This window comes from Prosopis cineraria, unplaced genomic scaffold (genome assembly GCF_029017545.1).
Source record: "Prosopis cineraria cultivar Desert tree isolate PC_DT_omini unplaced genomic scaffold, ASM2901754v1 PC2, whole genome shotgun sequence".
NCBI classification, from domain to species: Eukaryota; Viridiplantae; Streptophyta; class Magnoliopsida; order Fabales; family Fabaceae; genus Prosopis; species Prosopis cineraria.
The window spans coordinates 12,549,356-12,576,757 of NW_026555333.1; the positions used below are offsets into that span (position 1 = coordinate 12,549,356).

General features: G+C 33.6%; 4 protein-coding genes across 12 annotated transcripts; 3 read left to right on the plus strand and 1 right to left on the minus strand.

Moving 5' to 3' along the window:
* Positions 1–11,166: 11,166 nt before the first annotated feature.
* On the plus strand, positions 11,167–16,817 carry LOC129302467 (uncharacterized). Of its 9 annotated transcripts, none has more exons than XM_054941385.1 (5): positions 11,167–11,481; positions 12,175–12,392; positions 12,724–15,082; positions 15,211–15,293; positions 15,578–15,715. In XM_054941385.1, exons 2-4 carry the CDS (start codon positions 12,284–12,286, stop codon positions 15,242–15,244), a joined length of 2,502 nt encoding a protein of 833 aa, XP_054797360.1. In that variant the 5' UTR covers positions 11,167–11,481; positions 12,175–12,283; the 3' UTR covers positions 15,245–15,293; positions 15,578–15,715. The 9 variants fall into 9 exon arrangements, 8 of the variants coding, with proteins under 8 accessions (XP_054797360.1, XP_054797359.1, XP_054797358.1 ...); XR_008591289.1 differs by adding exons at positions 16,371–16,452; positions 16,685–16,817 and having other exon boundaries at positions 11,170–11,481; positions 12,724–15,804; XM_054941384.1 differs by lacking the exon at positions 15,578–15,715 and having other exon boundaries at positions 15,211–15,390.
* Positions 16,818–16,909: 92 nt separating this feature from the next.
* On the plus strand, positions 16,910–17,715 carry LOC129302469 (uncharacterized). Its single transcript, XM_054941386.1, has one exon. The coding sequence runs from the start codon at positions 16,914–16,916 to the stop codon at positions 17,367–17,369; it is 456 nt and encodes a 151-aa protein (XP_054797361.1). The 5' UTR covers positions 16,910–16,913; the 3' UTR covers positions 17,370–17,715.
* Positions 17,716–18,773: 1,058 nt separating this feature from the next.
* LOC129302537 (uncharacterized) lies at positions 18,774–21,664 on the plus strand. The gene is made up of 3 exons (XM_054941476.1): positions 18,774–18,825; positions 19,295–19,365; positions 21,542–21,664. The coding sequence occupies exons 1-3, from the start codon at positions 18,774–18,776 to the stop codon at positions 21,662–21,664; spliced, it is 246 nt and encodes an 81-aa protein (XP_054797451.1).
* Positions 21,665–22,444: 780 nt separating this feature from the next.
* Positions 22,445–27,017, minus strand: LOC129300447 (rhodanese-like domain-containing protein 7). The gene is made up of 5 exons (XM_054939028.1): positions 26,553–27,017; positions 25,698–25,949; positions 25,480–25,578; positions 23,750–24,040; positions 22,445–23,128 (listed from the first exon to the last, which is right to left on the minus strand). The coding sequence occupies exons 1-5, from the start codon at positions 26,934–26,936 to the stop codon at positions 22,751–22,753; spliced, it is 1,404 nt and encodes a 467-aa protein (XP_054795003.1). The 5' UTR covers positions 26,937–27,017; the 3' UTR covers positions 22,445–22,750.
* Between the last annotated feature and the right edge of the window lie 385 nt (positions 27,018–27,402).

Below are 27,402 nucleotides of genomic sequence, written 5' to 3' on the forward strand. Positions count from 1 at the left end.
GGTTGTCACACATCACACACATCAAACACACATTTATATATTCGCATTATTGTCGCTATTTTTGAAATATCATAATTTCTTTAAATTGTTACTACCTCTGAATCTATTTTTAAAAAATGATAATTAAATTTCAACTATCATTTATTCCTTATGAATGTATAATTTAAGAAAGTAATTATTTTAACAATGTGAGAGTATTCAAGTTCAAAAAAAAAAATACAAGTATATTACTCCCCCCGATTTTTATTATAAAATATTTTTAATTATTTTATGCATCTTAAAAAAATAATTTTTTTATATTATAAAAAATTATGTATACTTTTATTTTTACCCTTAATTTTAAATAATGATACAATTATATTAAATACTTTTACACTAATTAAGAAAGAGTAAAATTAAAAAAAGTAATTTAATTATTGAAAAGTGTTTTATATTTTGGATAAAAAAATTACTTCTGAAAAATGTCTTATAAATAAGACTAGATGGAATATCTTCGATCTTGCCAGAGATAAGTTATTAGTTAATGAAAAAAATAGGGATAAAATCTATGCAAACCACCTCATCTTGAAAAAAAAATAACTCTCAGTAAATTAATTCTGGTTCCATGATTTAAATATTCAATACAAAGAAAGCAAATATTAAATTCACTGCCTTCTGCTCCTTCCATTTAAAAATATAAAATATTTTTAATCAAATTTTATCTCCCAATAAAATAGTTAACTGCTTTTTAACTAACCTTATTTTTTTATATTTATCCCTATTAAACACTCTATAATAAATATAAAGTCATTATCAATAGAAATAATTTTTTAAAAAAGGCAATAATTACACTTCAAAAGATTAAAAATATTTTATATTTTTTAACATCCAACCCTTTAAAAAATACCTTATATTTTTATGCAAAGGGAGTAAAATATTTGTTCCAAGGAAAAAAAAAAAGTGCCCCCTTCTAAACTGGACTGTTACTATCTATTACTTTTTCTAGCTATGATATAAATTATTTTCAACCAATTTACGTTACCATATAAAAAAAGTTAATTAAAATCTTAATTTTTAAATTTTTTTACATATTTCTAATTATACTCTTGCATGGAATAAATACTTCATTCATTCCAATCTATAACACTTTTAAAGAAGATTTGGAGTCTCAATACCTAAGATACTTTAATAAAAATAATATTTTATTAATAATGTGTTTTTAAAATTATCATTCTTATTATATTCTCTCTTTTTAATATCCTTTTACAAATGTAATATTAATAAAATGTATTTTTTAAATTTTATATTTTTATTTTAAAAAGTTAAGATTATAAAGTGCATTTAATGAGTTTTATTAATATACATGATTTAAGTTTTATCTAAAAATTTCTTATAATTAAGATGATGAGTATAATATTTGACATATCCAAAATACTTCCATTAATTACTAGAGTATACTGAGTAAGGATACCATTGAATTGAAAAATCTACATACTTCATTCATTCAAAAATATAAGATATTTTTATCTGAATCTTACCCCCAATATAGTGATTATCTACTTTCAAATTAACCTTATTTTTTCATATTTACTCATATTAAACACCTTATAATAAATATAAAGTTACTATCAATAGAGAAACTTTAAAAAAAAAAGGCAATAATTATATTTTAAAAAACTAAAAATACTTTATATTTTTAAACATTCAATCCTTAAAAAATACCTTATGTGTTTGAACGGAAGGAGTATAACATATCTGTGAACACCGTATTTTGTTCGAACTTTTTTTAAATTTAATAATAAATAATCAAAAAATATAAAAAATATAAAAATAAAATTTAATCCTTTTTTAGGACTATATTTTCAAAAAAAAATATTGCTTAAATTTTTTTTAAAAAAATCTCTCTTAAATTATCCCAACTATTCAAAAATATTGAGAATCAATTTTTTGAGACTCAACTATTTTTAAATTTCTCTTCTTAAATCTTTTGTTTTTCATTTAAAAAGATGTGTTTTAAAATTAAACTTTTCTTTCTCTCCCTCAATCTAATTAATAAGAAAAAGCATTAAAGAATGGCTTAAAAAAAACAGATACATGCAGCGTACACACACACTTTTTCGGCCATGCAGCAGAAAAAGAAGGAAACAGCAAAAACAATAACGAAACGCCGAAACAGCACACACACGTAAAGAAAAGAGCCAGAGATGCATGAACAAAAAAAGAGAGCAGAGAGCAAACGCAAGCACAGCAAATACATAATAAAAAGAAACAGAGCCAGACGTGCACGAAGATAGCAGACAGAACAGCAAAGAAAGTAGACGTTACAACAGGGAAAAAGTGAGAAGAAACAGAGCAGAAATGCAGCACCCGCACGCCAGCTGAAACGAGCACAAAAAGACGCTAGAAAAATAGAGCACGGATGAAATGTATGGAGGAGGACGAGAGCACAAATAAACGAGAAGAGAGCTGAGACGAAAATGAAAGGGGAGCGAGTCCGAGAGGAAACAAAAAAGGAAGCAAAAAAACAGAGCATCTAAATGAGGAAAAATGGAGGAAGGAGAGACCGAGGATGGACGAGAAAAATGGAAGAAAAACAGAGCATAGAAGGAGAGAAACGAAATTGAAAACGCAAAAACAAAAATAGAGCACCGAGAAGTAAAGAGAAAACTGAGAACGAGAGTCTGAACATTGGCTTTTAACTGAGAGGTTTTCTGGAAAAAAAGCACGGTGAATTCATTTAACAAAGGAAGCATTGAAGAGCTCGGCTGGATTCTCCATTTTTTCATTTCTCGGGGTCTTATGGTTATTCACGCTTTCCCTTGCATGGCAAGGCTTCGAATTCTGAGAATGTCACGAAGGAAGAGGGTCCTCTGATCAGAAAATCTAAGTGGAGAAGACTCACATGCACCAAATATGGAGAAGAGTCTGCCATTGACGTCAAAGATGGACACAGACCACCCTTTTGTTTTCAGTTCTTTACATTGGAACCCAATCCTCTCTTCCTTCCTGTTCTTCTTCATTCAAACACGTTCTTCTATGTTCAGACAGGAGTGGAAAGCTGACCTGGGCATATGATGGTGATATTGGAACGGTGAATCTATATCGAGGTGACATCTATATGATTGGCACAAGCTTAGTTTTCTACTTATAATGTTCTTGGAGGCACAGAGACAAAAACCTAGGGCTTTTGCAAGGTGGAGCCTCAAGGCTGTTGCAACTTGAGGACGTGGTCATTGGCAGTTAAATCAGGTGATATTTAAATCGTGTCATCTCCCTTAATCTGGATTTGATTCATTGATGAACATGTAAGAGTGTGGACTGATCCATATATATGTTTAGGCATTAAAAATTCATGAATCAAATATTTGATTTAAAATTTAGAACATACTTGAGAGTTGTTTGACAAAATAAAAAAGAAGAAGAAGCCTGTGAGAATATCATTGATAATTTGCTAGGTGATTGTGGTTTGAAGCCGTATCTATCATGGTAATGATCTTGCTAAAGTTTATGTCAAATATGGATTTTTTAGAATATATCCCCAGATTAAAAGAATAGTGAGCTATCAAAATAATTTATTTCTCTATTCTTTCCATTGCTTTCATCGCATGAATCGTTTAGCCAACTATAATATTATGCACTGCTTGCAAATACAAATATCTTAATTATCTATTTGTCGCGTGAGATTTTAAGAATATCCATAGGCATTTAGAATGATCCTCTATCGTGTAAATCAATAATATTTCGCAGATATGAGGATCAATCGTGTATATATTAATATGGGTTCCAAAGACCCATTATTAAAATTAATGTTCTTTTTATAATAAATATTTAAGTCTCACCTGAGATTTTAAGAATCTTCATAAATAATTAAATTAATTGCCTTATCGTGTAGGATAATAAATCCTCGCAGATATCATGATTCACAATTTGTATGGTAAATACATACACAAATTTTTGTAAATAAAATAAAATTTTTTTTTATAATTTTTAATTAATTAAATTAATGAATTTAAATTATAATTATATTTACCAATCATATCTTGTGGTCATGTGAGATTTTTGAATCTCTGTAGGCTTCTAAGATTATCGTATTATCATATGAGCCAATAAGACTATGCAGATATTACGATTAAGTTTTTAAAATATATATAAAAATTATATATTAAATTAATTAAACTAAAAAGATGTATTCAAATAAATTTAATTTTTTTATCATGTGAGATTTTGAAATCTCTGCAGATATTTAGAATAATCATATTACCGTATAAGTCAATAAGGCTTTGCAGGTATGATGATTAAGAACCTTTAAAACATGTACACACATGCTTAAATAAATTATTACTAGCATTTAAAAATAAATAAATTAAATTGTTAAATTCTTTTATCGTGTGAGATTTCAGAATCTCCGTAGATATTTAGAATAACTGCATTACTGTATGAACCAATAAGACTCTGCAGGTATAGCAGTTAAAATTCTCAATCATAAAACAAAGAAAAATAATTTTAAACCCTTTTCTTTCTTTATTCCAGAAATTCAAAAATTGAGAATATAATTAAAATTAATGACTTTTTGCAATTTAAAACACCTATATCAAAATTTCAGAAATTATTTTATTTGTAAAATGGTGAATTATTTTTAATTAATTTCTCTTCAAAAAAATATTTTCACCAACAACTTTCAAGCCCAAACTACATGGACTTTGATCCCCATCACAGGGTACGTAGGCCTCAGAGTCAGATTCTGAGTCAAGTCCGTGCTCTCTCGTAAATAAATAAATATTTCTCACTTAATTTTTATCATTTTTATCAAACACATGAATACAAAAGGGATAATTAAAATAATTATAAAACAATATTAAAAAAAAGCACAACGAACTTCAGGTAACCGTTCTGACGAACGGGTGTTATGGGGTGCCTAACACCTTCCCCACACTCAACCGACTCCCAAACCTATTCTCTGATTTCGCAGACCACCCTTATCTTCCATTAATCAGTTTCCCGAGATTTCCCTCAAAATCTTGATGGCGACTCCTCGTTCGATCCGGTTCCTGCTGTAACACACCAAAATTTTTTTAAAAAAATAATTTAACTTAACCATAGTTGGGTTACAGCCACCCAACACATTTTTATATCAATAATTTTAATATAAAATATTTTATAATTGGCTTCAATTCACACAATATAACATTTTAGATAAATTTTTACCTCCTACATGCCATTAGGCTAAATCACATTTGTCCATCCTTATACTCCCAATAAGTAAACTAAATCACATTTGTCCATCCTTATACTCCCAACAAGAAAAATAAATAATTTAGTCAATTTTCAACACAAGCCAGTTATTTGACCTCATAATCATGCCATTTTAACCAATCCAAAGTAAACCAAATATTAAAATTACAGTCATCCAAAGTATATTAAAAATAAAAATAGTTTGAAAGACATGATTACATTTATATATTTATATAATTGTCAATAAATAAAAAGCCCTAATATTGGCAATATAACACATTATAAATTATAAATTAAATACCCAAAAGAGACAGTGGATCTATGCCACTAAGCCTCTGGGACAACTCCACGTGTCACTCGTGGCTCTTCTCCTAAAAATTGTTAACCATATAATGAGACTCAAAAGTCCCAGTAATCAAAGCTAATTTATGATAGTGTATACAAACAGTTAAGTGTGTGCTTACTAAGTGAGAACCAAAAATAATATAATTCCAACAAATATAAAAAATATTACAATACACACAAACAACCATCCTTATATCCCTCCATTAGCCTCGAGCCGTAGCCCTCACTCAGTGCTAAATTACCCGGCCAAAGGTAGATTAGCACGAGCCCTTACAAGCCACCTATTGAGCTTCAATAGGGGCGTACCACGTGGCACATAAATACAACAACAATAGTAAGTCTCCCAACACCTCCCACAATAATCAAACAAATTCATAATAATATTGCACAATTACACAATATTACAAAATTCATAATTTTCTCAATAATCACCCAATTAACATGAAGTAACACTAATCATAAATTAAAAGCATGGTTACCTCGTCGCTTTTTCAATAAGTTATTCCTTACAATTTCTCTCCCACCACAATCTTCACCAATAATACAATCTACAAATAACATATTATTTATAAATATTAGTTTTAATTTTTGAAACTAATAAAATAATTCTAATAATAGAATTAAAAATATAACATAATTTCTAATCTCAATCTTAATACAAATCTAGAGTTAATACTATTAAGTAAAATTTTTAACTCCTCTTTTACTCATCAATAAACATTAATAATCTAAAAATTAATTTCTAAACTAATTTCTATTATCAAAATTTTTTTTTATTTCATAAATTCGCACCTAAAATATTTAAAAATTAAAAATTAAATCTCTAGCTTAGAATCATAATCCTATAGCTATAATAATTCATTTCTCGTCCCAAATAATCATCTAAACCTCAATAAATCAACATATATTTTCAGATCTAGTTTAAAATTTGATCCATAAGCTATAAATTCAAATATCACCAATAAATTTATACTCTAGAATATTTATTATACTACTAACAACCTCAAAAATCATATTTATTCAATATAAATTCATCCCCCTTCCAGATCTTAAATTTTCTGCCACTACAAAATTAGAAACCAAAGAGGAAGGATGACTAAGAAATTTTTTAAAACACTTACTTAGTCTTGAAAAGCTTAAAATCATACCCTAAATATCCTATTAAAAACTCTTACCTTAAAAACTCAGATCTCCCTCACCGGCGACTCACGCTCACTCTACCTTAGCTCGCGCACGAAGGAAAGAATGAAGAAATGAAAGAAACGGGTGAGTTTTTATAAAAATTCAGTGGGTCCCACATCTTTTTTTTATTTCTTCTTTCCTCTCTTTCCCTTTTTTTTTATTATATACATAATCATTGCATCAAAAGCGCTCACGTTTTCTTCCTTCTTTCCTTCCTCTTTCTCATGCCTTTTCTCTTTCTTTCTTTTTATAATAATAATAATAATTTAATAATATTTTATTTATTTATTTTTTAATTAATTAATTTTTTTAATTTTTTTATTTTAATTTAGAATTATATCCTAAATTAGATTTAATAATCATTTTCTACTAATTTGCTTACCTCTAAATATTTTTTAAAATTTTTATTAACCCAAATTAATTATTAAAATTTAAATTGGGATGTTACACCCGTCGCGAAGGCCGAGACCTCCACTCGCGCGCCGTCCGCGTCGTATTTTTCTGGGTGCAACAATATCCAATATCTTTTACTTTGGACTAGAACACAAAGAGAGTATATTGCCATACCACCACCCAATATGACCGTATTATTTATAATGATCAATAAATTTTAATTGACTTCATTAAAATTAACCAATTGAAAATTGTGTTTTTTTGCCTGAATTTAAACTCGTACTTTCTCCGTTTAAAAATGCAAAGCATTTTTAACTGAATCTCACTCCCAATAAATTAGTATATACTTTCAAATTAACTCTATCTTTTCATATTTACTTCTATTAAATACCCTATAATAAATATAAAGTCACTATCAATATGGACACTTTTGAAAAAAAAGGCAATGATTGTACATCAAAAAATTAAAAATGCCTTTCACTTTTTAATATTCAACTCTTTCAAAAATGTCTTTCATTTTTTAAGGGAGGGAGTATTCATTACTCACTCAATCTCAAAGAATCAAAATATGTCTTTTTAGGAAAAAAAGTACTTCATTTTATATGTTATTTCAGGAACTCAAAGCATTATTACTTACCTCCACTGTTTCAAAGTAGATTTATTAAGTTTTTTTTTAGTACAAGGTTACAGTAAAAATAGTGTAAAAAGACTAAATTTAGTTATATTAGAAGCCATGAGGCATATACAATCAAGAGGAAAGTAGATTTATTAAGTTTTAGTAATAAATGTAGCAATGTATCTCACCTATCTATGTATTGTAAAGCATCAGAGCACTTTCGATCTACAGTGCTTTAAAAAGTGTTTTACAATATTAAAAAAATTATTTTAAGTTTTGAATGACAATGTGGGACCTACATTATTAAAAGAAATTGGTGTGGGGGCTATAATAAAAGAATATATAAAGATAAGACTTAATAAAATGAGTTTAACAAAAATGATAAATATGGATTTTGTTATGAGATAAAAAATTTAATTAATAATTTTAAAAAATTACATGGGAGTTATGATAAAAATAATAAGTGAAATATCTTCTTTCATAAATATGATTAGAACCATAAACCATGATAATTAAGGGATTAATCCATAAGGAGATTATCAAGTTATAATTTAAAATAAAGGGATATCAAGTTTTCATAGATTAAAAATAAGTTAAAACCATTCATTAGACATTTAATTAGAATAAAATCATGTTACGGAAGTATGAGATACCTTGAAAGAGTTGAAAAGGTTAAAAAAAGTTGAAAAATCTCATTATGCTAAAAATAGAGCAGTGCGTTGTGGCTCATGCACTCTGCGCCATAGCTTTTCACTCTCTGTGCGATGCCTGCTTCGCAACATTTTTCATGCTTATGATAGCAATTCTGTTGTCACTAGATTGCAACAATTTAGACAATTTTTGATATGCCCCATTTTTCATCGAACGTTCGATTGACATGATTTAGATATATATAAAAAGCTCCTGTTGTAAACTAGCCAATAGAATAGGAATCACTTCCAAAACAAGTCCTGTTAAAAAGTTTGACACCCAAACTCAATTTTATCACTTGTCTCAACTTTCACAATAAAAAAGGTGTCCAAAACCCAATACAAGTGTTAAAAACAATTGCTAACACCCAAACTATATTTATTGAACCTAGGGCTATTTATATAACACACTACATGCACAATTACACACCGCTATAACATAATTTTACTATTCAACCCCTTTAATACAAAAAATAGAAAGGTAAAAATTTAAAATTAATTATTTAACCAACCAGATTTTTTAAAAATTAATTTTTAATTATGTGTGGATAAAACATACAATAAAAAATTATTCCTTATAGTTTGAGTAAAATGCAGTGAATATTAATTTTAAGAATCATTCACATGAGTTTTAAAAACTGAAGAGAAATATATTTAATTATGGTAAAATAGAGGGAATATCAGTGTATTTTGCTCTTATAGTTTGAATATGCACGAAATACCAAATTTTAAAGTAATTTGTGTGAAAATAAAACAAGTTGGCATATATTTTTTTTATTATGGACACATGTTATTCATATTTTCAACATGCACAATAATATTTTTTCCTTTTTTCTGCAGTAAAAAAGTGTGAGACTTGTTAAAAAATGGTAGTAGATATAACATTCATAGTAAAAAACAATGACAGGTAAGATATCTACAATAAAATTTTAAAGTTAATTTTAAAAAAATGAAAAAGTAGTTATCATTCGTGAGATTTTTTTTTGAAAATTTAATTTACTCAAAATAAAATAATATAATGTTATTTTTCATAAGAGGTAATTAGAATTAACTCAAATAAGCTTAAAAAAATTAAAATTAGGTTTAACTAAATAACACAATTTTAATTTTCAAGCCTAATCAGGCCAAACCAACTATAATTTTATTGTTTATATATCTGAAAAAATTTAATTCGTAGGTTCTTATAATTTTCTTCTCTTTTAAATTGAGTTTCTATAATTTATTTTATTTTAATTGAGCCCTTACAGTTTGATTCTTTAGATTTTTAATTTTAAAGATTAAAATCCTTGAATTGTTTCTTTAAAATAAAACTAAACACTTTTACACATTTATTAAATAATTATATAATTTTATAGTTGAAAATTTATACAATCAGATTACATCTTTTAAATAATTTTTACACATATAGAGTTTTTATAAAAGGTTTAATTAAAAAAATAAAAAAATTGCATTAGAAAAAATTTTCTATAAACATCAAAAGTGTTTTTATTTTGAAAAAGTAATCATTTATTGATATTTTTAACTTTCATAGGTAAACATGTATTAAACTATAAGAGCTCAATTTAAACAAAATAACTATAAAGATCTGATTAAAAATTAAGAGAAACAGTAAGGACTTGTAGATTTTTTTTATGATAAATTATTTATATTTTTTAATACACACACATATATATAAGTAACATGTTAAAAAATAAAAATTTTCTTTAAATTTTATTTTTCACAAAGCAACACTTTCTAAAATAAAATAAATTATTATTTTTATTTTAATATGTATTTATATAATAAATTTTAAAATAAAACAATCTGTTATTTAGTTTAAATTTACATAAAAATATAACAAGAATATACTAAATATTTTTTTTATCCTTTAAATATTAAAACTTCCCTGTGCATCGTAAGGAGAATAGTTGTAATAAATCTGTACTAATTGTTTATTTTAATCCCAGGATTTTACGGCAGAGAGACCGAGGGAGCATTAATTTGTCTAAAAGAGGACAATCTTTGACTCAAATCTTAATCCCAACCAGCTAATCTCAAGTTATTACTTTTGGCAAGATCATGAACACCACGTGTCACGGACAGCTGGAATTGATCCAGTCAAACATCACCCGCGTTGACTTCATCCAACAACTCAAAATTTTTCGCGCGGTTCTTCTACCACCTTTCTTTCTTTGTTTCTTTTTATATCAACACCACCTTTCTTTTTTTTTTTTTTCCTTTCACTTTCAGTTTATAAAAGCACAGTAGTCTATTTTTTTTCCTCTCCCAATAAAACATGAGCATGCACTGATTTTAATAATGGCTTAAAAAAACTCAACTTGGAGGAGGAAAAAAACCACATAATCACAAGGAAATAAAAAAATTTAAGAATTTTTGTGAAGAAAACCCTGCATCCTTATAAAATAATAATACCCAAATCCTTGTTATTCCCCTTCCTTGACTTATTTTAGGCGAGTAAACTAATAATTTAATGTCAATAAAATATTAATTCCCTCAATTTCCTGATTCATTCATGGGATCCTTTTAGCGAATTTATCTTAATGTCTTGCTATCAAATAGGAAAATTACATGCAACCGTTTTAATTTTAATCAAGGAACAAAAGTCCAAGATGGGACCCAGTAGATGCCAGCTCATCAATGGCTTTCGCTTTAAATGGCTTAGGCGCCGACTCCCAAGTCCGTGTCCCCTCCACGGTGGAAAACACACCCGACCCGAGAAGACATCAATATGAACACACAGCGTCGAAGAAGAAACAGAACATAAATTCAAAGCAAACGGGGAGAGGAGGAGGGAGAGAGAGAAGGGAAGAGAAGAGACGACAAGAGAGAAGCTCCGTTTTCTTTTTCTCAGAGTTGACTAAATTTCCTTCTGAACACGGAATAGAAGAATCAAGGAGGAACAAGAAGAAGAAGAAGAAGAAGAGTGACTCAAGTAACTACATCCATCTCTTCCTCTCTCTTTCCTATTATTTCTTTCGCCGTAAGATTTGCGCCACACACAGGATTTATCGCTTCTGTCAATTCTCTTTCATAATTTCCTCACAGGTTCGTTTTAGCCTCCCCTACTTTTCAAATTCAGTATACTTCGTGTTGACCCTCTGATCTTGCATTTCATCTCCTTTGATTTCTGAGAATTTGCGTTTGCTTTTCTGAATTTACATCTCTGCACCTGCATTAATTTCTGTTTCTCTGCTTTCTTCAATTCATCAGCACCTGCGATTTTATCAGTTTCTAGCTTCTGTGGAAACTGATATCTTGTTCGATCTCTACCTGGAAAATTAGGTTGATTGGAAGTGACTTTAGCATCTCTGCTTGCTCTTATGTACGCTTGAATGAGTTCTTTTTAATTATTTACTTTCTCAATTTGTTTTTCTTTGAGGAATAATTTTTCTGTATTTGCTACGAGCATGGCGTAAATTCACTTATATTCTCTATATTTGTGGGTACCAAATAACAATAAATATATTGAGCTATGTGGATCATAGAGTTGTTGGCTGGTGCTAATCTATTTATCATCTATGGGTACTAGGTAGATTGAAGGACGGGAACATAGATATGTGCCTACAACATATTAAACTTTTGTTTTCCGAGTTTGCTCGTGGAATTGAACTTCTTGTTCTGTTCTTTTTCTTCTCTTATTTTGTTTTTTCTTCTTTAACGTCAGATTCAATTTGCAGGACAATTTTTTAATAGTTGCTTTGAAGAATTGAAGCTAAACTTTACTTTTATCTGACGCAGATAGCGAGAACTTTGGATAGCTGTGTTTTTGGAACCAGTGTTTGTGGATGAATATGTCATTTGAGCTTGATATCTACATTTCTTCGGAGTGAGTTTCATTTTTAGTAAGATGACTGAACAACCTCGGATAGTTAAATGTCCCAAATGCCGGCAATTGCTTCCAGAGTATTCACACTATACGGTATATATGTGCGGGGGATGCGGTACAACTCTTCAAGGTAACAAACAAATCACGCCACTTTATATAATTGGGCTCCTTAATTCTGTGTTTAAACTTGGAATTATTATTATTTTTTTGGGCTTTTGAACTTTCTAAACACTTCAAACAATGCGCTTGGGTTGGTCCACTCTTGCAGACTTTTTCAACCCATACCAATTTTTATGATTTCGTTTGATGTCCATATATACTGCTTGCTTGATTGCTATAATGTCTTGTGCATGTGTTAGTTTTCAATGAAAATCCAACTCCTGCAAATGGGGGTGTTGATTCTATATACCTCTTATAGTTTTGATGTTGTAACTGAAATCCTTTCATTTTTCTGCACACAGCCAAGAAACGAAAAAAGGAGGCCGCCAATCGAGAGTCCTGCGAACATAAAACTGATGCAGCTCCTAGAAACGTGGTGAATCTTGCTTCAGAAGATAAAGAATGCAGCAACATAGAGCAGCCAGCTCTTCCTCAGGAGAACGTAGTGAGGTCAAAACCAACTAGCTCTTCCTCGGAAGAATGCTCTTTGGAGGGAGATGGTGGAAGCAATCAAATTGAAAATGGGGAATGCAGGCAGTTAGTTCTTCTTCGGGAGAATGCTGAGAGTACAAAAAGAACTAGTTCTTTCTCAGGAGAATGCTCTTTGGATGGGGATAGTGGAAGCAATCAAAATGAAAACGGGGAATGCAATGCAGACCAGTTAGTTCTTGTTCTTCCTCAGGAGGAAATTGTGATACCAAAGAGAACTAATTCTTCCTCAGGTCATTGTTCGTCGAATATAAATGGTGTATGGGATCAAAGTGAGGATAGGGAATATGATGAAAAAAAACTGGCTCTTCCTCAGCAGAATGTTCTGAGGGCAGAATCAACTAGTTCTTCCTCAGGTGAACATCCTTTGGATGTTAATGCAAAGGAGGAGTTTAATGGAAAGCAGCTAGTTCTTCCTGAGGAGAAAGTTCAGAAGACAAAACCAACTAGTTCTTCCTCAGGAGAATATTCTTTGGATGTAAATGATAAAAAGGATCAAATTAGAAATGAGGAAAGCAATGTAAAGAAGCTAGTTCTACCAAACGGGTCAAAAGCAGATAGTTTGTCCTCAGCATGTTTGGATGAAAATGGCAGTAAGGAACAAAGTAGTAATGGGGAGTGCAACGAAGAGCGGCTAGATCTTCCCCATGAGAACATTCAAAGAACAGAATCAACAGGTTTTTCCTCAGGAGAATGCTCCTTGGATGAAATTGGAGGAAGGGATCAAAATGAAAATGGGGAGTTCAATGTAGCTTTCAGTCTATCAGATGAAGAGATGGAAAAGGAGACGAATGTCAATAACCTGTCACGTGGTAGATTCAAGCAGCATAAAGTATCCAACGATGGTTGTTCTACTGAGCTAACAGAGACGAAGATTGAGGCCTCATCAGTGCTGATGGGAGGAGAGAGTTCAGAAGGAGAGACAACTGATACCCAGTTGCAATTAGCAAGAGCAGCAGGGTCAGATAATAGAAACTTGGTATTTCAGGAAGCAAAAGAGCAGTTAATTGGTGCTTCAGATGGAGTAGATGCCAAGAATGACGAATCCGCTCAAATAGAAGCGGAAGCCAGATTGGAAATTAATAGAAGCGATAATACTGCCAAAAGCTTAACAGATGATAACTCAGCATCTGGTAAGGGGAGCACATCTGGTAATCCTGTATCTTCTCATGATAAACAAATGAAGCAAGGTCAAGAGCCTAAACCATATACATTTGATAACTCAGAAGTAATGAATCAGAGTTCAGAGCTTAGTGGTGATCTTGGAGAATTGTCTAAATCCCCAACCACAAGAAGCTATCATGCTTATGATGGCAGTGTCTCTTCTTATGATGAAATGGATAAGCAATTCCCTGACCAACATTTGAAACCTTTTGAGAATAATTACAATGCGACAAATGTTGTTTCTGAGGGAAGGCACAGAAAGGGAAAAGGCCCTGTAAATAGCTTGAATGTTCCACCTGATTTGCCCAGGGGAAAGCATCACGTCATGAAAGACACCAAAAGGAGTCAATACGAAGCTCTAGAGACTACAAGACGTGACCGCCCAGCTCGTCACCGAATGAGAGCAGGGACAGAAAATTATCCACCTAGAATGCCCTACCATCGAAGTGGTTTACAATCTAGCTATGGGAGTGACACGCCATCAAATCAAGTGCCTGATGATGAGCACTATTTCAGTAGCTCAAGCCTTCTTTCACCTGACTACTGTGAGGACTCTGACCAAGAGAAGTTAAATCTGTTGATAATGATCCATAAACTGCAGAATCAACTCAGAAGAACGAGCTCTCTGAAAGGGGATACAACTGAAAGACTTTTCCCTGGTGTCTCTTATAAGGGCGATCATGTTTCTTCGTCCCGTAACCATGAATTTCGTGAAGGAAGAAGATTTAGTCATGATCTCAGTGACCCTTGGTGTGATGCAAGATACTTCCATGGACCAATCAATTGGCGACAAAGGAGTAAGATACCACCAATACCTTTTTCAGCTGAGGCAACAAGCAGCACGCACCATGTTGATAATTCTTGCTTCCATTGTCAGCACAAAGAGTGGCGATATTCAGCAGACTTGCCTCCGCATGCTCTTTTCCAGCTTGAACAGTCGTGCAAATATCATCCTGGTCACAACAATTGTTGCTTCCCTCATCGCTCTTATCCATTCAACGCACCAAGGTACATCAGCTCTAAACTCCAATTATATGGCCATGAAACAAAGTCTAACGATCAGAGGCATCGAGCACATGAGATGAGAATGTACTTTAGGGAGAAACAGAACATGAACAAGAAACATTTCCGACCAGTTGCAGGTGGAGCCCCCTTTATCACTTGTCGTAATTGCTTCAAGCTGCTTCAGTTGCCTGCTGATTTTCTCCTTTTCAAAAGGGTATGTCATCAGCTAAAATGTGGACACTGTTCAGAGATCCTCAAGTTTTCATTGCAGGATAGAAGTCATATAGTTTCTTATGACCCAAGTCGGCATGGTGACCAAAGCGAGGTGATTAATGGGAGCAATCAATTGGCTTCTTCTGCTTCTCGTGCCAATTATTTTCATTCTTCACATGTGGTCCCGATTTCATTTTCTGACGATTATGGAAATTATGTGTCTAAAAGCTACTCCTCAGGAGGAGATCCTGTTTCACTGACCTCATTTCATCCATTACATGGCAGTGAGTGTGACACAAATGTCTCTTGTGCTTTTGAGGAGGAAGACAAGATTGCTTCTAGACATGCTCGTACAAGTAATACTCCTGTACGAACAAACGAATCAACAGTGGTCTCCTCAAACATGTCAGGGTCAGAAGCGGAGACAGTGCCGCCCCCAAGGAGCTCGCCACTTCATCAATTGATGGGTTATTCCTCACCAAGCCAAGTGATAAGAGGAATTCAGTCACACGGTAATGGTAATGAGCTCATGAAAAATGAACACGACTATAGCTGAGTATAAGTGCTTTAAGGATTAAAGCATAATACTTGGGTAACATTTCAGGACAAGATATGACGAGATTTTTTTTTTTTTTTGGTTGGGTTTTGTAGTTACCAGTTCGTAATCTTCAATAGGAGAAATTGGATTGCCTTTTTGCGCTCTAACTTTTATGCTAGAACTTAGGAGTAGCTTAGCTTCCTCTTTCAATTTGATTTATATTACTTGGGCAACATGTGCATCTTCCCTCTTGTTGTGCATGGGAATGTATGTTATTGGTAATAAATATTAGATGTTGACAAATACAGGGTTCTTGTGTACTTTAAACTTGTATTTCATACTTTATATATATACGTTGTGTTGTGATCACATATTCGTAAAATATCATTTCTTTTAAATCCATCACCTTCTCGAGTTCTACTTGTTTGTTGGCATTCATAATCACTTGGTTGATTCTTCATTTGTTTACTATTTTCGTTTAGATTCCTATTCTTCTTCGTTTAATCTATTTCTTCCATTGTTGTCATGGAAACTGCACAGGCTCTTCTCAGGCATGACACCGATAAATTTATGGAGAATTACACATAATTGCGATTCATGGGTTTCTTTGGTCAAATACAAGGTAGTATACTTCAACTGTAAGATGAAAATCATTAAACCGACGCCATTGAACCTCTGGCAACAGTAAATTACTTTACATAAAATCTTTAAATAATTTATATTATTCTGTTTTTTAATATAAGAAAAGCTATAATATATTTTTGTTTGTATTTATAAATAAAATCATAAATTTTAATAAGTATTTATCATGAATTTTTTTAAATTATATTTTATAAAGTCAATATTTTTATCAGATAAATTCATTTCTCTGTCTCTTCTTGCTGCTGTCATCAACCAATGATCTCGAATTCTGTGTCATTACCTTCTATGTCTGCCACGTATGCATCTTCCTCACGCTCCAGACACGTGCACTGCCTTCTCTTTTCTTCCTCGCCTCCTATAGATACCCCCCACCATAACGTTAACTCTTCATTCCAATTTCCAACCCAGAAACAGAGAATCAAAAGAGCCTAACCACTAACCATGAAAGCGTTCTTGTGTGAAGCCAAGCCACACAGCCTCTGTTCGTTTGTTGCTCCTTGCAACACTTGCTTGAAGCCTGGCAAGATGAAGATGAGCCAAGCAGCCTGGAGGCTGGTTCAGAGGAAAAAAGAAAATGGGTTAGCAGTGGGATGTGGGATTTGGGGTTTGGAGGCAGAGTTGGAGAGAGAATTGGAAGCAGAGATGAAGCAGAAGCGTGAAGGAGAAGGAGAAGAGGAGAGAATTGAAATGGCGAGGTTCAGGCATAAATGTGGGGAAGGGAAGGGGCTGGTGGAGCTGTTGGAGTGTCTGGAGAAGGAAGCCATAATGGGTGAAGATGTTGGGAAGGAGCCTCTTGATTACAACAGAAGGGCTCAGATATTTGATAAGAGCTCCAGAGTCTTCCAAGCTCTCAGGGAACACAACTCTGCTTCTTCTCCTCAACAATCTTCACAATGAACATCCACCTCACTCTTGATCTTGATCTCCATTCTTGTATTTCCATTCCACCAGTTTTGCTTTCTTTCTTGGTTTCTTTCTTGTTATGTTAATAACTGTTCAATGTGTACAAGAAAGGGTGTTTCTGAAGCTTGATTTCTTGCTGTCACATAGCATAACTGCTACATTTTGAAAGCTATTCTTGGGCTTTCCAAGAAGCTTCTAGTGGGAGTGGGTTATTGTTTGGACCCACTATATTCAATCGTCTTTCTGATACTGCTATAACTTTTGCGATGGTCCTGTTTCAATCTTCAGATTGAATAATATCTCTATTCAGGTTCTTTATTTATGCAATAACCATCCATTAAAATTAAATAGGACTAATTAAGATGACTTCATTTTATGGCGAGATCATGAACCTGAACACTTGTAATGACTACCTTGGGTCTGAAAACAGATGCATCTACCACAATTACAGTTGTTACACTAGTATTGATTGACCCTGTCCTAAATAGCATATCTTTGACAGACCCGGGTTAGGAAATAAAGTTTGTCAAAATTCACTGCACTGGATTGTTTACACTTCACAGAACACATTTGGTTGCTCTTAAGGGTGTTCAATCTGAACCCGTCTCGATTGGCCCGGTATCATCCCGATCATATCGGGACGGGTCTTGTCCCGACCCGAAAATAATCGGGACGGGACTTTACGGGACGGGACAGGAAAGGGGTTCAGGACGGGACGGGACGGGACACGGGATTACCATCGGGACGTCCCGTCCCGTCCCGAATATTATATATATTATTTTTTATTTTAAATATATTAATTATATTAATATAATTTATATTTATATTAATTATATCAATTATAATTTTAATACTTACAATTCTTATTTAAAACTAAAGTGTTTTTATATTGATAATTTTAATAGCATGGAGTAAACATGGCGATATCTTTTTTATAATATATTAATTATATTAATAAATTTATTCTTATATCTATCTATTTAATAACTTTTATTTATAACATATTTCTTACTTATTTTTAGAAGAATAATTAGCTTAGTACATCTTCACTCAAGTAGAAGAACAATTATTTGATGTTGTATTTGACTTGCCTGTTGTTGCTAATCTTATAGCATAAATATCACTTGTATTTTTTATTATAATATGTCGTGGTGATTAATATAATTCAATAATTGATTTTAAATTATTGTTATTTATATACTTGTGTTATTTTGATTTTAAACTTAATAAATTATATAATTTAAAATTTTAATGAACATTATTATCCAAATTTTTTTTCAATATTATTTCATTTATCGGGACGACGGGATGTCCTGATCTTGTCCCGATCCCATCCCGACTCTTAACAGGACGGGACGGGACACTAGACCAAAATTCAGTCCCAATTTTTTTTTCGGAATGGGACACGAGACGAGGGTGTCCCGGTCCCGTCCCGTGAACACTCCTAGTTGTTCCTCCTCCTTTTTTTTTTTTTTCAATTGCCCGAAGTGACCCCCCCCTCTCTCTCTCTCACACAACTTCCCCTATAATTGAGACTTGAGAGTTTGATCCCTCAGTGCCATTGAATTGCAAGGCTCTTGGCAAAAGAGATTATTTTTATACTTTAAATGGTTTTATCTCAAAAGATTAACTGTTATCTCTTAATTCCAATAAAAGTAGTTGAAAACGTCTTGCTCGGATGAATTAAAGAATCTAAGCGCATTTATTGTCATTCCTAGTTTTCCTAGGGACCATCTCCACAACTGAACAACAATAGGAGGAAGAAATCCAGATTCCAGACTAAAAACCAAGAGAAAATTTTAAAATTCAATCTCCATCGCAGAAACAGATGTGAGAAGTTCTCCACAGGAAGTCACATTACTCAACAGTTCTCAAATACTCGTCATGCAAGAGGAAGAAAATTTTTTGGGCAACTTCAGATAATTCACTTCTGCTCAGGCTCAGGCTTCTCCAAGAAAGTCCTCTTCAACCAACCCCACGGCTGCCAACCGTTTTAAGAAGATAAATTAGAATTGCACCATCAATAAGAAAGTTAAGAAGAAACAAACATGTCACATGTTGACACATAAATATCAATAAGAGAACCATGTAAGCATAATGTCCCAACCAAAAGCAGAATTTAAATCAAAATCAAACATCTTATAGACAGTTGATACAAAAGTTGCCAAGAATACTGATAGCTGAAGTTTGGAAGATATTAAACCCCGGTCACACCCCATCCCCTTAATTGAATATCATGAATGGCATTGGGACTTTTAGGAAGACGACCAATGGTTACTTTTTTCAAATATGTCAGCAAGTTCGGTTAAAATTTCATGAAACTTTGTTAAATAACAAAACTGGTCTAAGAAGCAGCCGTTAATTAAACAAACCAATTTGTTAGCATGCAATTTCTGAACAGAACTTCCATCGCCATTATTGTTAGAATACAGGAGTTGGGCTCATCCAAAACCAAAACCCATTCCAAACCCAATCATGCAAAGTCCAAAGAGAAGATCAAGGATAGACCTAAGGTCAAGTCTAAGGCATCGTCCAAGTTCAAGCAATCTCAGCAGACGAGTATCTAACTATTATACTTCCTGTTATGTAACACGTGGGCTTAGTTAGGTTGTTACATCTAAATAGAGTTAGCTCAACTGTATGCGCTGGCATTAGTTTACTCTGTAAATATCTATATATATGAATGAGCTTCTGAAATAATTAACTCAGAAAGCATTTTCTCCAATTTATCACTCTCTCTGAATTTCTCTATTATCACGAAGACACAAAACAATCACATGGCCTCGAAACATCTATGCCATGCTTTTAGCGGTCAAGTTTGTCAAAGAATATGGAGTCCCTACTGCACAGCAGGAGGCTAACAACGTGCAGTCTCAGCCCTGTCTTGGCTTCTTCATAACATAGTACCTACATTGGACGTTCTTACTCTCTATTTTGACTAATTAAGGGTATTATAAATGAGTTGTTAATTGTTAACCAGCAAAGACAAAATGGGGTTCAGCCTTTGCTTAAGGGCTTTACCAAGTTTGGTTTCGATTATGAAATAGAATAATAGATTATCACACTCCTGCAGTAAGCAAACCCTGTGCAGCATACAAGAGCTTTGCAATAGAGGATCTAGAGTGGCCAAAATGCAAAATCAAAAAAAAATTGTGATAAAATAAATAAAAATATGCATTTCAAAATCATGTTAAAATCTCAAAGAAATAGAAGGCAACGTACTGTTGGCTAATGGACCTGGAAAACGAGAAAAATCAAATTCAGGCAAGTGTTACTGGCATCTTGTATTCCCAACTTCGCAAGTACCATTAGCTATACAGTATCTTCAATAAACATGTGCTGAGGAAGCGTACTTTCTTGCAAACTTGCCCTCAACACCTTTTCAGTGTGGCATTAAAAAAACTCAAAAAATAATTTAGTTGCAGAAGATAATTAATTGAGATTACAACTGATGGGATAGAACATAAGAAAGAGGCTCTCAAAGATCGTGATTGCTTATTATACTATAAAACTGATGGGACTGTCATAATGGGTGTTTTCCAAAGGGCCTGAACGGCCATGCCAAGATAGGATTTTGAACAAAAGGAGGCAAAGGTTCTTTTTTTCTTTCTGAACAACTCCGTTGGTGAGAAGCATTTCGAAACTCAAAGCATCAACATCTATTTCACAAACTGTGTCACAAGCCAGACCAATGTGACCAGGACAATACCATGAGCAGAATCATTAAGATCATAAGCCTTACCATAAACTAGCCCAATTTGCTGTACTCTTTCAAGTTGCACGTTATGAGAATTAATTCCCAGGCGGAAGATGGGGGGAAAAAAGGCAGCTTCCAAAATTATATCACAAAAATTTTGAAAATCGCGGTCTGGTTTACTAATCAAAAAGAGCGTGATAGGCATTAAAATCAGATATGATTCTTCTCGCCCTTGTCTATTGATGGCTGTATTTTTCATTGACATGTACACATACATACATACATACATACATCCATCCATCCCTCCCTCCCTCCCCTTTCACCCAAAAAAAAAAAAAAAATCACACGTGATTCCATGAAGTTTGCGAATCAGCAAGACCAGTAAATCTGAATGTTCTCAGAGAAAAACAAAAATCAAAGAAAGCAGAAGCATCGAAAGATAATGCAATGTACAATCGGAATATGTTAGAGAGAGAGTAAATTAGGAGTTATACACTACCTGAATCAGATACAGAGCTCCGGAGGCGGCAGCGACGCCCCACATGGCAGCGGCCTTGACGTCAGTGGGTTGGATACGAAGCTTGGAAGCTAAACCGGCCATTACTGCAAAATTTCTGGACGCTCAATTCTCCGATGAAAGGAACCCTAGTACTTCAATTAATTCGGAATATTACGAAAGAACTTTTTGATCAACATTGACCTGGAGTTTTATAACACGATAAAATCTAGACCGTCAAAAGGATGTGATATGACCAAGGAGCCCCTGTCGTCCAGTTTGTCCAATGATAATTCGCCATGTCAAACTCATTATAATATTCGAATGTTTTCCATGCTGTGGTGCTAATGTCCTATATTCTAATAATGAGACAAAACATTACAAAATATTTGAAAATTCACTTCCTCAATAAATAATATCATGGAAAATTGTTATGGATGGATTTTGATTAGCATTTCACATTCACGCATCAAGTTTTAGACTAGTCATCCATTTGTCAAACAACATCTGTGTTATCGTGCTCCCTAAGGCAGTATTTCCGATCACAATTCTCCATCTTTTTTCAAGTAGTGTCATCAGATGAAGAAACTCATATCACTTTATTAATGAATCTCATTCATTTGATTCAACATAAACAGACACTCATTTAAATTTAAATATTTGAATCCAAACCTCGTCTTCATGCAAGTTTTCTATCTAGCATGCTAGGTAGCACAGCACACAACTCTTCACGGTTGAATTACATAAACAAAACTATACAATATTGCATTTTTTTTTTCATTTTCTTCTTATAATATAAAATAATCCATTGGAAAAAAATTGCTTCAGAGTTCAGATTATGCCAAAAAATATCAACATGAACGGTGGGCCAAAGGAAAACACGAATACTGAGAAATGTCATGGTTCGCTAGGAATCCAGATGGAAGGGGAAATGAAGTAGGTATAATTAGACAAGTAAAATAAGAGTGATGTTTATGTTAAAATGATCGGTTACAACACAGCATAGAATGCCAAAAGCGAGGCTTCTCAGGCTCCAATCCAACAAATTGTTCCGAGGAGGAAAGACCACACTAAACGTACATCTGTAAATTCGCCGCACCTTGAAAGAATGAGAGCACAAAACAAAACACTTTGTTCAAAGCGGACATGAAAGTAAACCTCTGGTCTTTTCTGTCTGGCCAGTTAAATTGAACGTGAAAGCTGACCAGGTTTTCTACTACAACTATCCGGTTTACTTGTCGGTCGGCGACCCTTGTCTGGACCGCCTATGATTCCCCATCTCTCAAACTGTCTTTGCCGAGCTCGAGCCCTCTCCTTCTCTTCCTCTGATTTCTGTGAATAACAATATGGACAAGAAACTCCATATTCAAATTCCGGAGCTTCCATGTCACCATCACTCACAGGCTTCTTACAACCATAGCATAGCTTGAAATTTCCTTGCACCAAACCATGGTCCACAGAGACTCGCTTGTCAAACACAAAGCACTCACCCTGCCAGAGGCTTTCTGTTTCTGGCACTTCCTCCAGATATTTCAGAATTCCACCTTCCAAGTGATAGACCTAGGAAATTCCAAAATGGAAATATATGATGTAATTATAATCTATGGCAACAAACCAAAGTATTAAGGATGATGAAAAAAAATATATCAATTAACACAAACATTACAGCATAAAATTTAGAATAAGATGGATATTTAGATCCTATTATTAAAACATTGAGAAACTATTTTGATAACAAGAGGAAAGGACTGATTAGAAGAACTAAAAATAGAAGGACGCTATTACCCTGCTTTCAGAAATGTTAATTATATTTCGAAAGTCCATTTCATGACAACAGCATCGCAACGGGCAGGTCACAATTTTTGAAATGGTTCCAGAATTTGAATAATGTATCGTCAAATAACATTTTTTATGCCCACACTTTGTAAGACATGCCACTAGTTACCATGACCACTAGAGGTGTAAAATGCAGGTCATAAGGCAAAAGAGATGGCCAATTATTTTAAAGCATTATTATTAAATAAACAATTCTTCAAAGGCGACCGTAACTAACAAGCAAGGGTTCTTCCTTTCAACTGTTTGATAGGCTATACATAGGCATCAAGTTACAAACAAAAACGCCCAGAGAATATTAACAAATATAAGCTTGCAACACCCAATGATGTTTAAGGGGAGAATGACCTCTTCGAAACCTTTACTGAGGAGTAGACTTGAAGCTTTTTCACATCGTATACCTCCAGTGCAATACATTGCAACACGTGGCATATGATTTTCAGGATTCTGTGTTTTCTTTTCAGCACTTTCACCTGAATTGTTCATCTCAACTATTGGAGGCTTGCTATTGGTTCTAGTAATCTGAAAATGATCCTCCACCCAAGAAGGGAATTCCCGAAATGATGTTGTACATGGATCAACTGCTCCTTTGAACTTTCCTATTCTGGTTTCATAATCGTTCCGTACATCAATCACCACCTAGATATTTAAATGTTGGTAAGAGACAATTTTGCACATCTAGCAAATATGATGCCTGTACCATATCTGCCATTAGCTATTCCAGTTCCTGATAATATTCATAATTTCATATAAAATGGTGCACAAATTCTTATTCAGCCACATACAATTTGCAATTCATATACAGTAGGAACAAACAAAAATATGCTCAACTAGATGAAAGAAAAACTTCTACACGTCCTCAACTTTTTCCTTTCCCGCCCAAGAAATAACATTCTTAGGAAAAGACAATTTAGACTTGAACCGTGCATTCAGAAAGCAAACAAACTACAGAGCCAAACAACTAAGGAAAAGATAAAGAAGAACAGATAACTATTAACCCAGAAATGCTACCCCATGGTTATGCTCATGCAGATGATGAATAGATGGCCTAAAGTTTTAACCTTTGAACACATGTTGCAGATGACATATGCTACCCCATGGTTTCCGCATGTTGACATGCACATGATGAATGGGATGAGAATTCAAAGAATAATAATAAGATTAATGAAGGGGGAAAATAACAATTTTTCGAAACATGAATGTTTGGGTTCTGAGCGGCAAGAGGGATGATGTTGCACTTCCTCTGTGATAGAGTTTGTGATTCCCAAAAGATTTGCCTGTCATTTCTTAAGGCTTACAGTAGACAATCTAGGCAGGGAGGTGACTTAGAGAAGACTAAGACCAGTGGTCAAGAGGTTTATTTGAAGGTTTATAACTGTAAGATTCTAATGATTAAAGAAAAGTCAGATTAGATGTAGCCTAGGATATGGGTAGTGTCAGTAGGGGTAATGACTACTTTTTGACTCTTTAAATATGTACTTCCGTGATGAGGGATGGGGAGGACTTTTGGAGAATTGTGGTCAAGTCAGGAGAATTCTGGCCTCTCAAATGCCAGATTAGGGGTGGAGAAGATCATCTTTTCTTCATCATGTTATCTTTCTACTTCAATTTGTATTTGTGAGAGGCCAGTGTTCGTGTTGCTGCTCAGAGGGTGTAGTTTATGTTGTTTCATGCTCTGTAATTGCCATCTGAGTGTAGTTTCAGTCTTTATTTTAATTGTAATCCCACTCTATTCTTCAACAATAGTAATTATTAGTTACATTTACAGTGTATGTTCTGGTTTTGCTTGTTTTTAAGCTTAATAGAGTAGAGGGTTCCATCACTTTGGCATTCCAGTCAACTTTATTTTTAAAAAATTAAATCTCACGAAAAAAGTTTATGCCCCAAATTGACTCTTCCACTCCTTCACTCCTTGCTATTCCATCTCTTGTCATTTACCCAAACATAGCCTAATATTTAGACTAATTTGAGAATCCAAACAATTTAAGAAAAGCAAACACACTTGATATAATGAGCTTATAAGGTGGTGTAAAAGACAGCCAAAGACTGGAGGAGAAGAAGAATACAAAGATACTCACTATATCCGGATCACTAATCAGTGCATTCCAATCTCTTGGGTTCACATACTTCCCAACCCTTTCAATAGGTGATACAGCGGGCATCCCAAGCGTAACAATCTGCCAGCACCAAGTTAAAACATAAAAATGATAAGCTGCCTAAACTTCAACATGGTCAGGCTTTTAGTAAATCCTTATTTGATCAATCTTTTCATTCTCTGGCATTGTGAATGATTTACCTCTTTCTTCAACTTAACCCTCACATGGTCCCATCGGAAGGGTGCATCTTCCCCTGCAGCTAGAGGAGAATTGGCACTATGTCCATGATGAATAGCTTCTTCCTCAGGACTCACAGGTGATTCCACTTGTCTTAGACCCTTAAGACGGCTATCACTTTGTATAAACGCAAGAACTTTCTCCACTGACTCGCGAGTTCCACATATGCTGCCATTGATTCCTTCAGGCGCAAGAATGATACCCCCTGAAATGCGCTGAATAGGATCAGGTTGGTGAGGCACACGGATTACGATGGTTTGAAGTCCCAGGCAGACTAATAAAAAAAAAATCTCAGTATACTACGTGTATAATATATGACAGAAAAAATGCCATAAATAACAAGAACAACTCTACATTCTAAAATTTTAAGTTCAAAATATAAATTCGAAGCATTGTTGCTGTTGAAATAATACTGTAAGCCAGCAAGAACGAAATCTATGACATCGCGAACGCATTAGTTCCAACCACTCATAAATTCCTGAATCGTCATATCTTCTAGTATATACATTATATGTTTTGGCGACAAATACATTGAGGAGTATCTGAAGCACTGAGGTTCCAGCAGTCAAAAACTCAGGATTCCAAAAAAGCGTCTTCAAAACGTATCGACAGTATGACTAAAGACAACATTGTACGGATATTTGATTCCAACCACAGGAAGGAATACAAACAGAGTTTGTCCCTTGATTTTGTGCCTAAAATCAATAGATATAAATAGTATTGCGAACGCTCGGAATTCCAATAGGCCCTGAGCTTCCAATGGAAAAGAAAGCACGAGGATGAGTGAACATTAAAAAGCCCAGAAGAAGAAGAAGTACCAGTTCTTCACAGAGTGTCTTCAAGGGTTTTCGCATGTTGGCATGGTCAGGGAAATCCGCGAACTTGTAGAAGGACACCACCACAAGGGACTGGGGATCATCGGATTGGGGTTCTTGGTTTTCCAAATTGGGTTTTCCGGATATGGGAACGGGGTTACTGACCCCAAGACAGCCAGTCGAGAGCGTCATTCTTTGATGGCTAGGAGAGTTTGAAGACAGAGAAGGAAGATGAGGAAAAGAGATCCTGGGATTTGGAGAAGGGGTTCCGAGAAAGGAGGGTCGTCTACTTTCACAAGCAGCAGAAGACGAAGGCGGCGGCGGCGATAACATCCTCAGAGAGGGCAACGGCAATGGCGGTGTCCTGCTCCAGCTTCTAAGAAGCATTGAGGCCGTGTTTGGATATGGCACATTAAGACGACGATAGTCACTCACGAAAGAAACTGGATTTGCCCGAACCACAGGTTACAACTGCTCGATTCCACTTGTTAATCACATTTTATAAGATTCATTTCATTCATTTATAAGTCACATGATCCTTTAAACAATAGTTAAAAAATCTTTTTTAAAATTATCTTTTTTTAAATTTATTATGTATGGATATATTTAAAATTCTATACATTATTATTTTTTTATATTTTTTTTACATTCATATGAATAAGATTGATAGAAATGACTTCTAAAAAAAATTAAAAAAAATACTTACAAACTAATTAGGCTTAATTATGATCCATGTATAGAGAGAATTGTATTTTTTTTTTAATAATGGGTGAATTATATGTTTAATTTAAGGGGAGAGGAATAAAAAATAAGTTAACAATTTTATTCTTATTAAATTTAACTCGATTTTTAT

Coding starts and splice junctions, on each gene's coding strand:
- LOC129302469 (XM_054941386.1), top strand. CDS start 16,914: ATGAAAGCGTTCTTGTGTGAAGCCAAGCCACACAGCCTCTGTTCGTTT.
- LOC129302467 (XM_054941378.1), top strand. CDS start 12,284: ATGACTGAACAACCTCGGATAGTTAAATGTCCCAAATGCCGGCAATTG. Junction 12,393..12,723: donor ATGCGGTACAACTCTTCAAG/GTAACAAACAAA, acceptor TTCTGCACACAG/CCAAGAAACGAAAAAAGGAG.
- LOC129302537 (XM_054941476.1), top strand. CDS start 18,774: ATGGGACACGAGACGAGGGTGTCCCGGTCCCGTCCCGTGAACACTCCT. Junction 18,826..19,294: donor TCCCGTGAACACTCCTAGTT/GTTCCTCCTCCT, acceptor GGGCAACTTCAG/ATAATTCACTTCTGCTCAGG. Junction 19,366..21,541: donor CAACCCCACGGCTGCCAACC/GTTTTAAGAAGA, acceptor GGAATATGTTAG/AGAGAGAGTAAATTAGGAGT.
- LOC129300447 (XM_054939028.1), bottom strand. CDS start 26,936: ATGCTTCTTAGAAGCTGGAGCAGGACACCGCCATTGCCGTTGCCCTCT. Junction 25,579..25,697: donor GGGTTAAGTTGAAGAAAGAG/GTAAATCATTCA, acceptor TGGTGCTGGCAG/ATTGTTACGCTTGGGATGCC. Junction 23,129..23,749: donor TCAGTAAAGGTTTCGAAGAG/GTCATTCTCCCC, acceptor GGAATTTCCTAG/GTCTATCACTTGGAAGGTGG.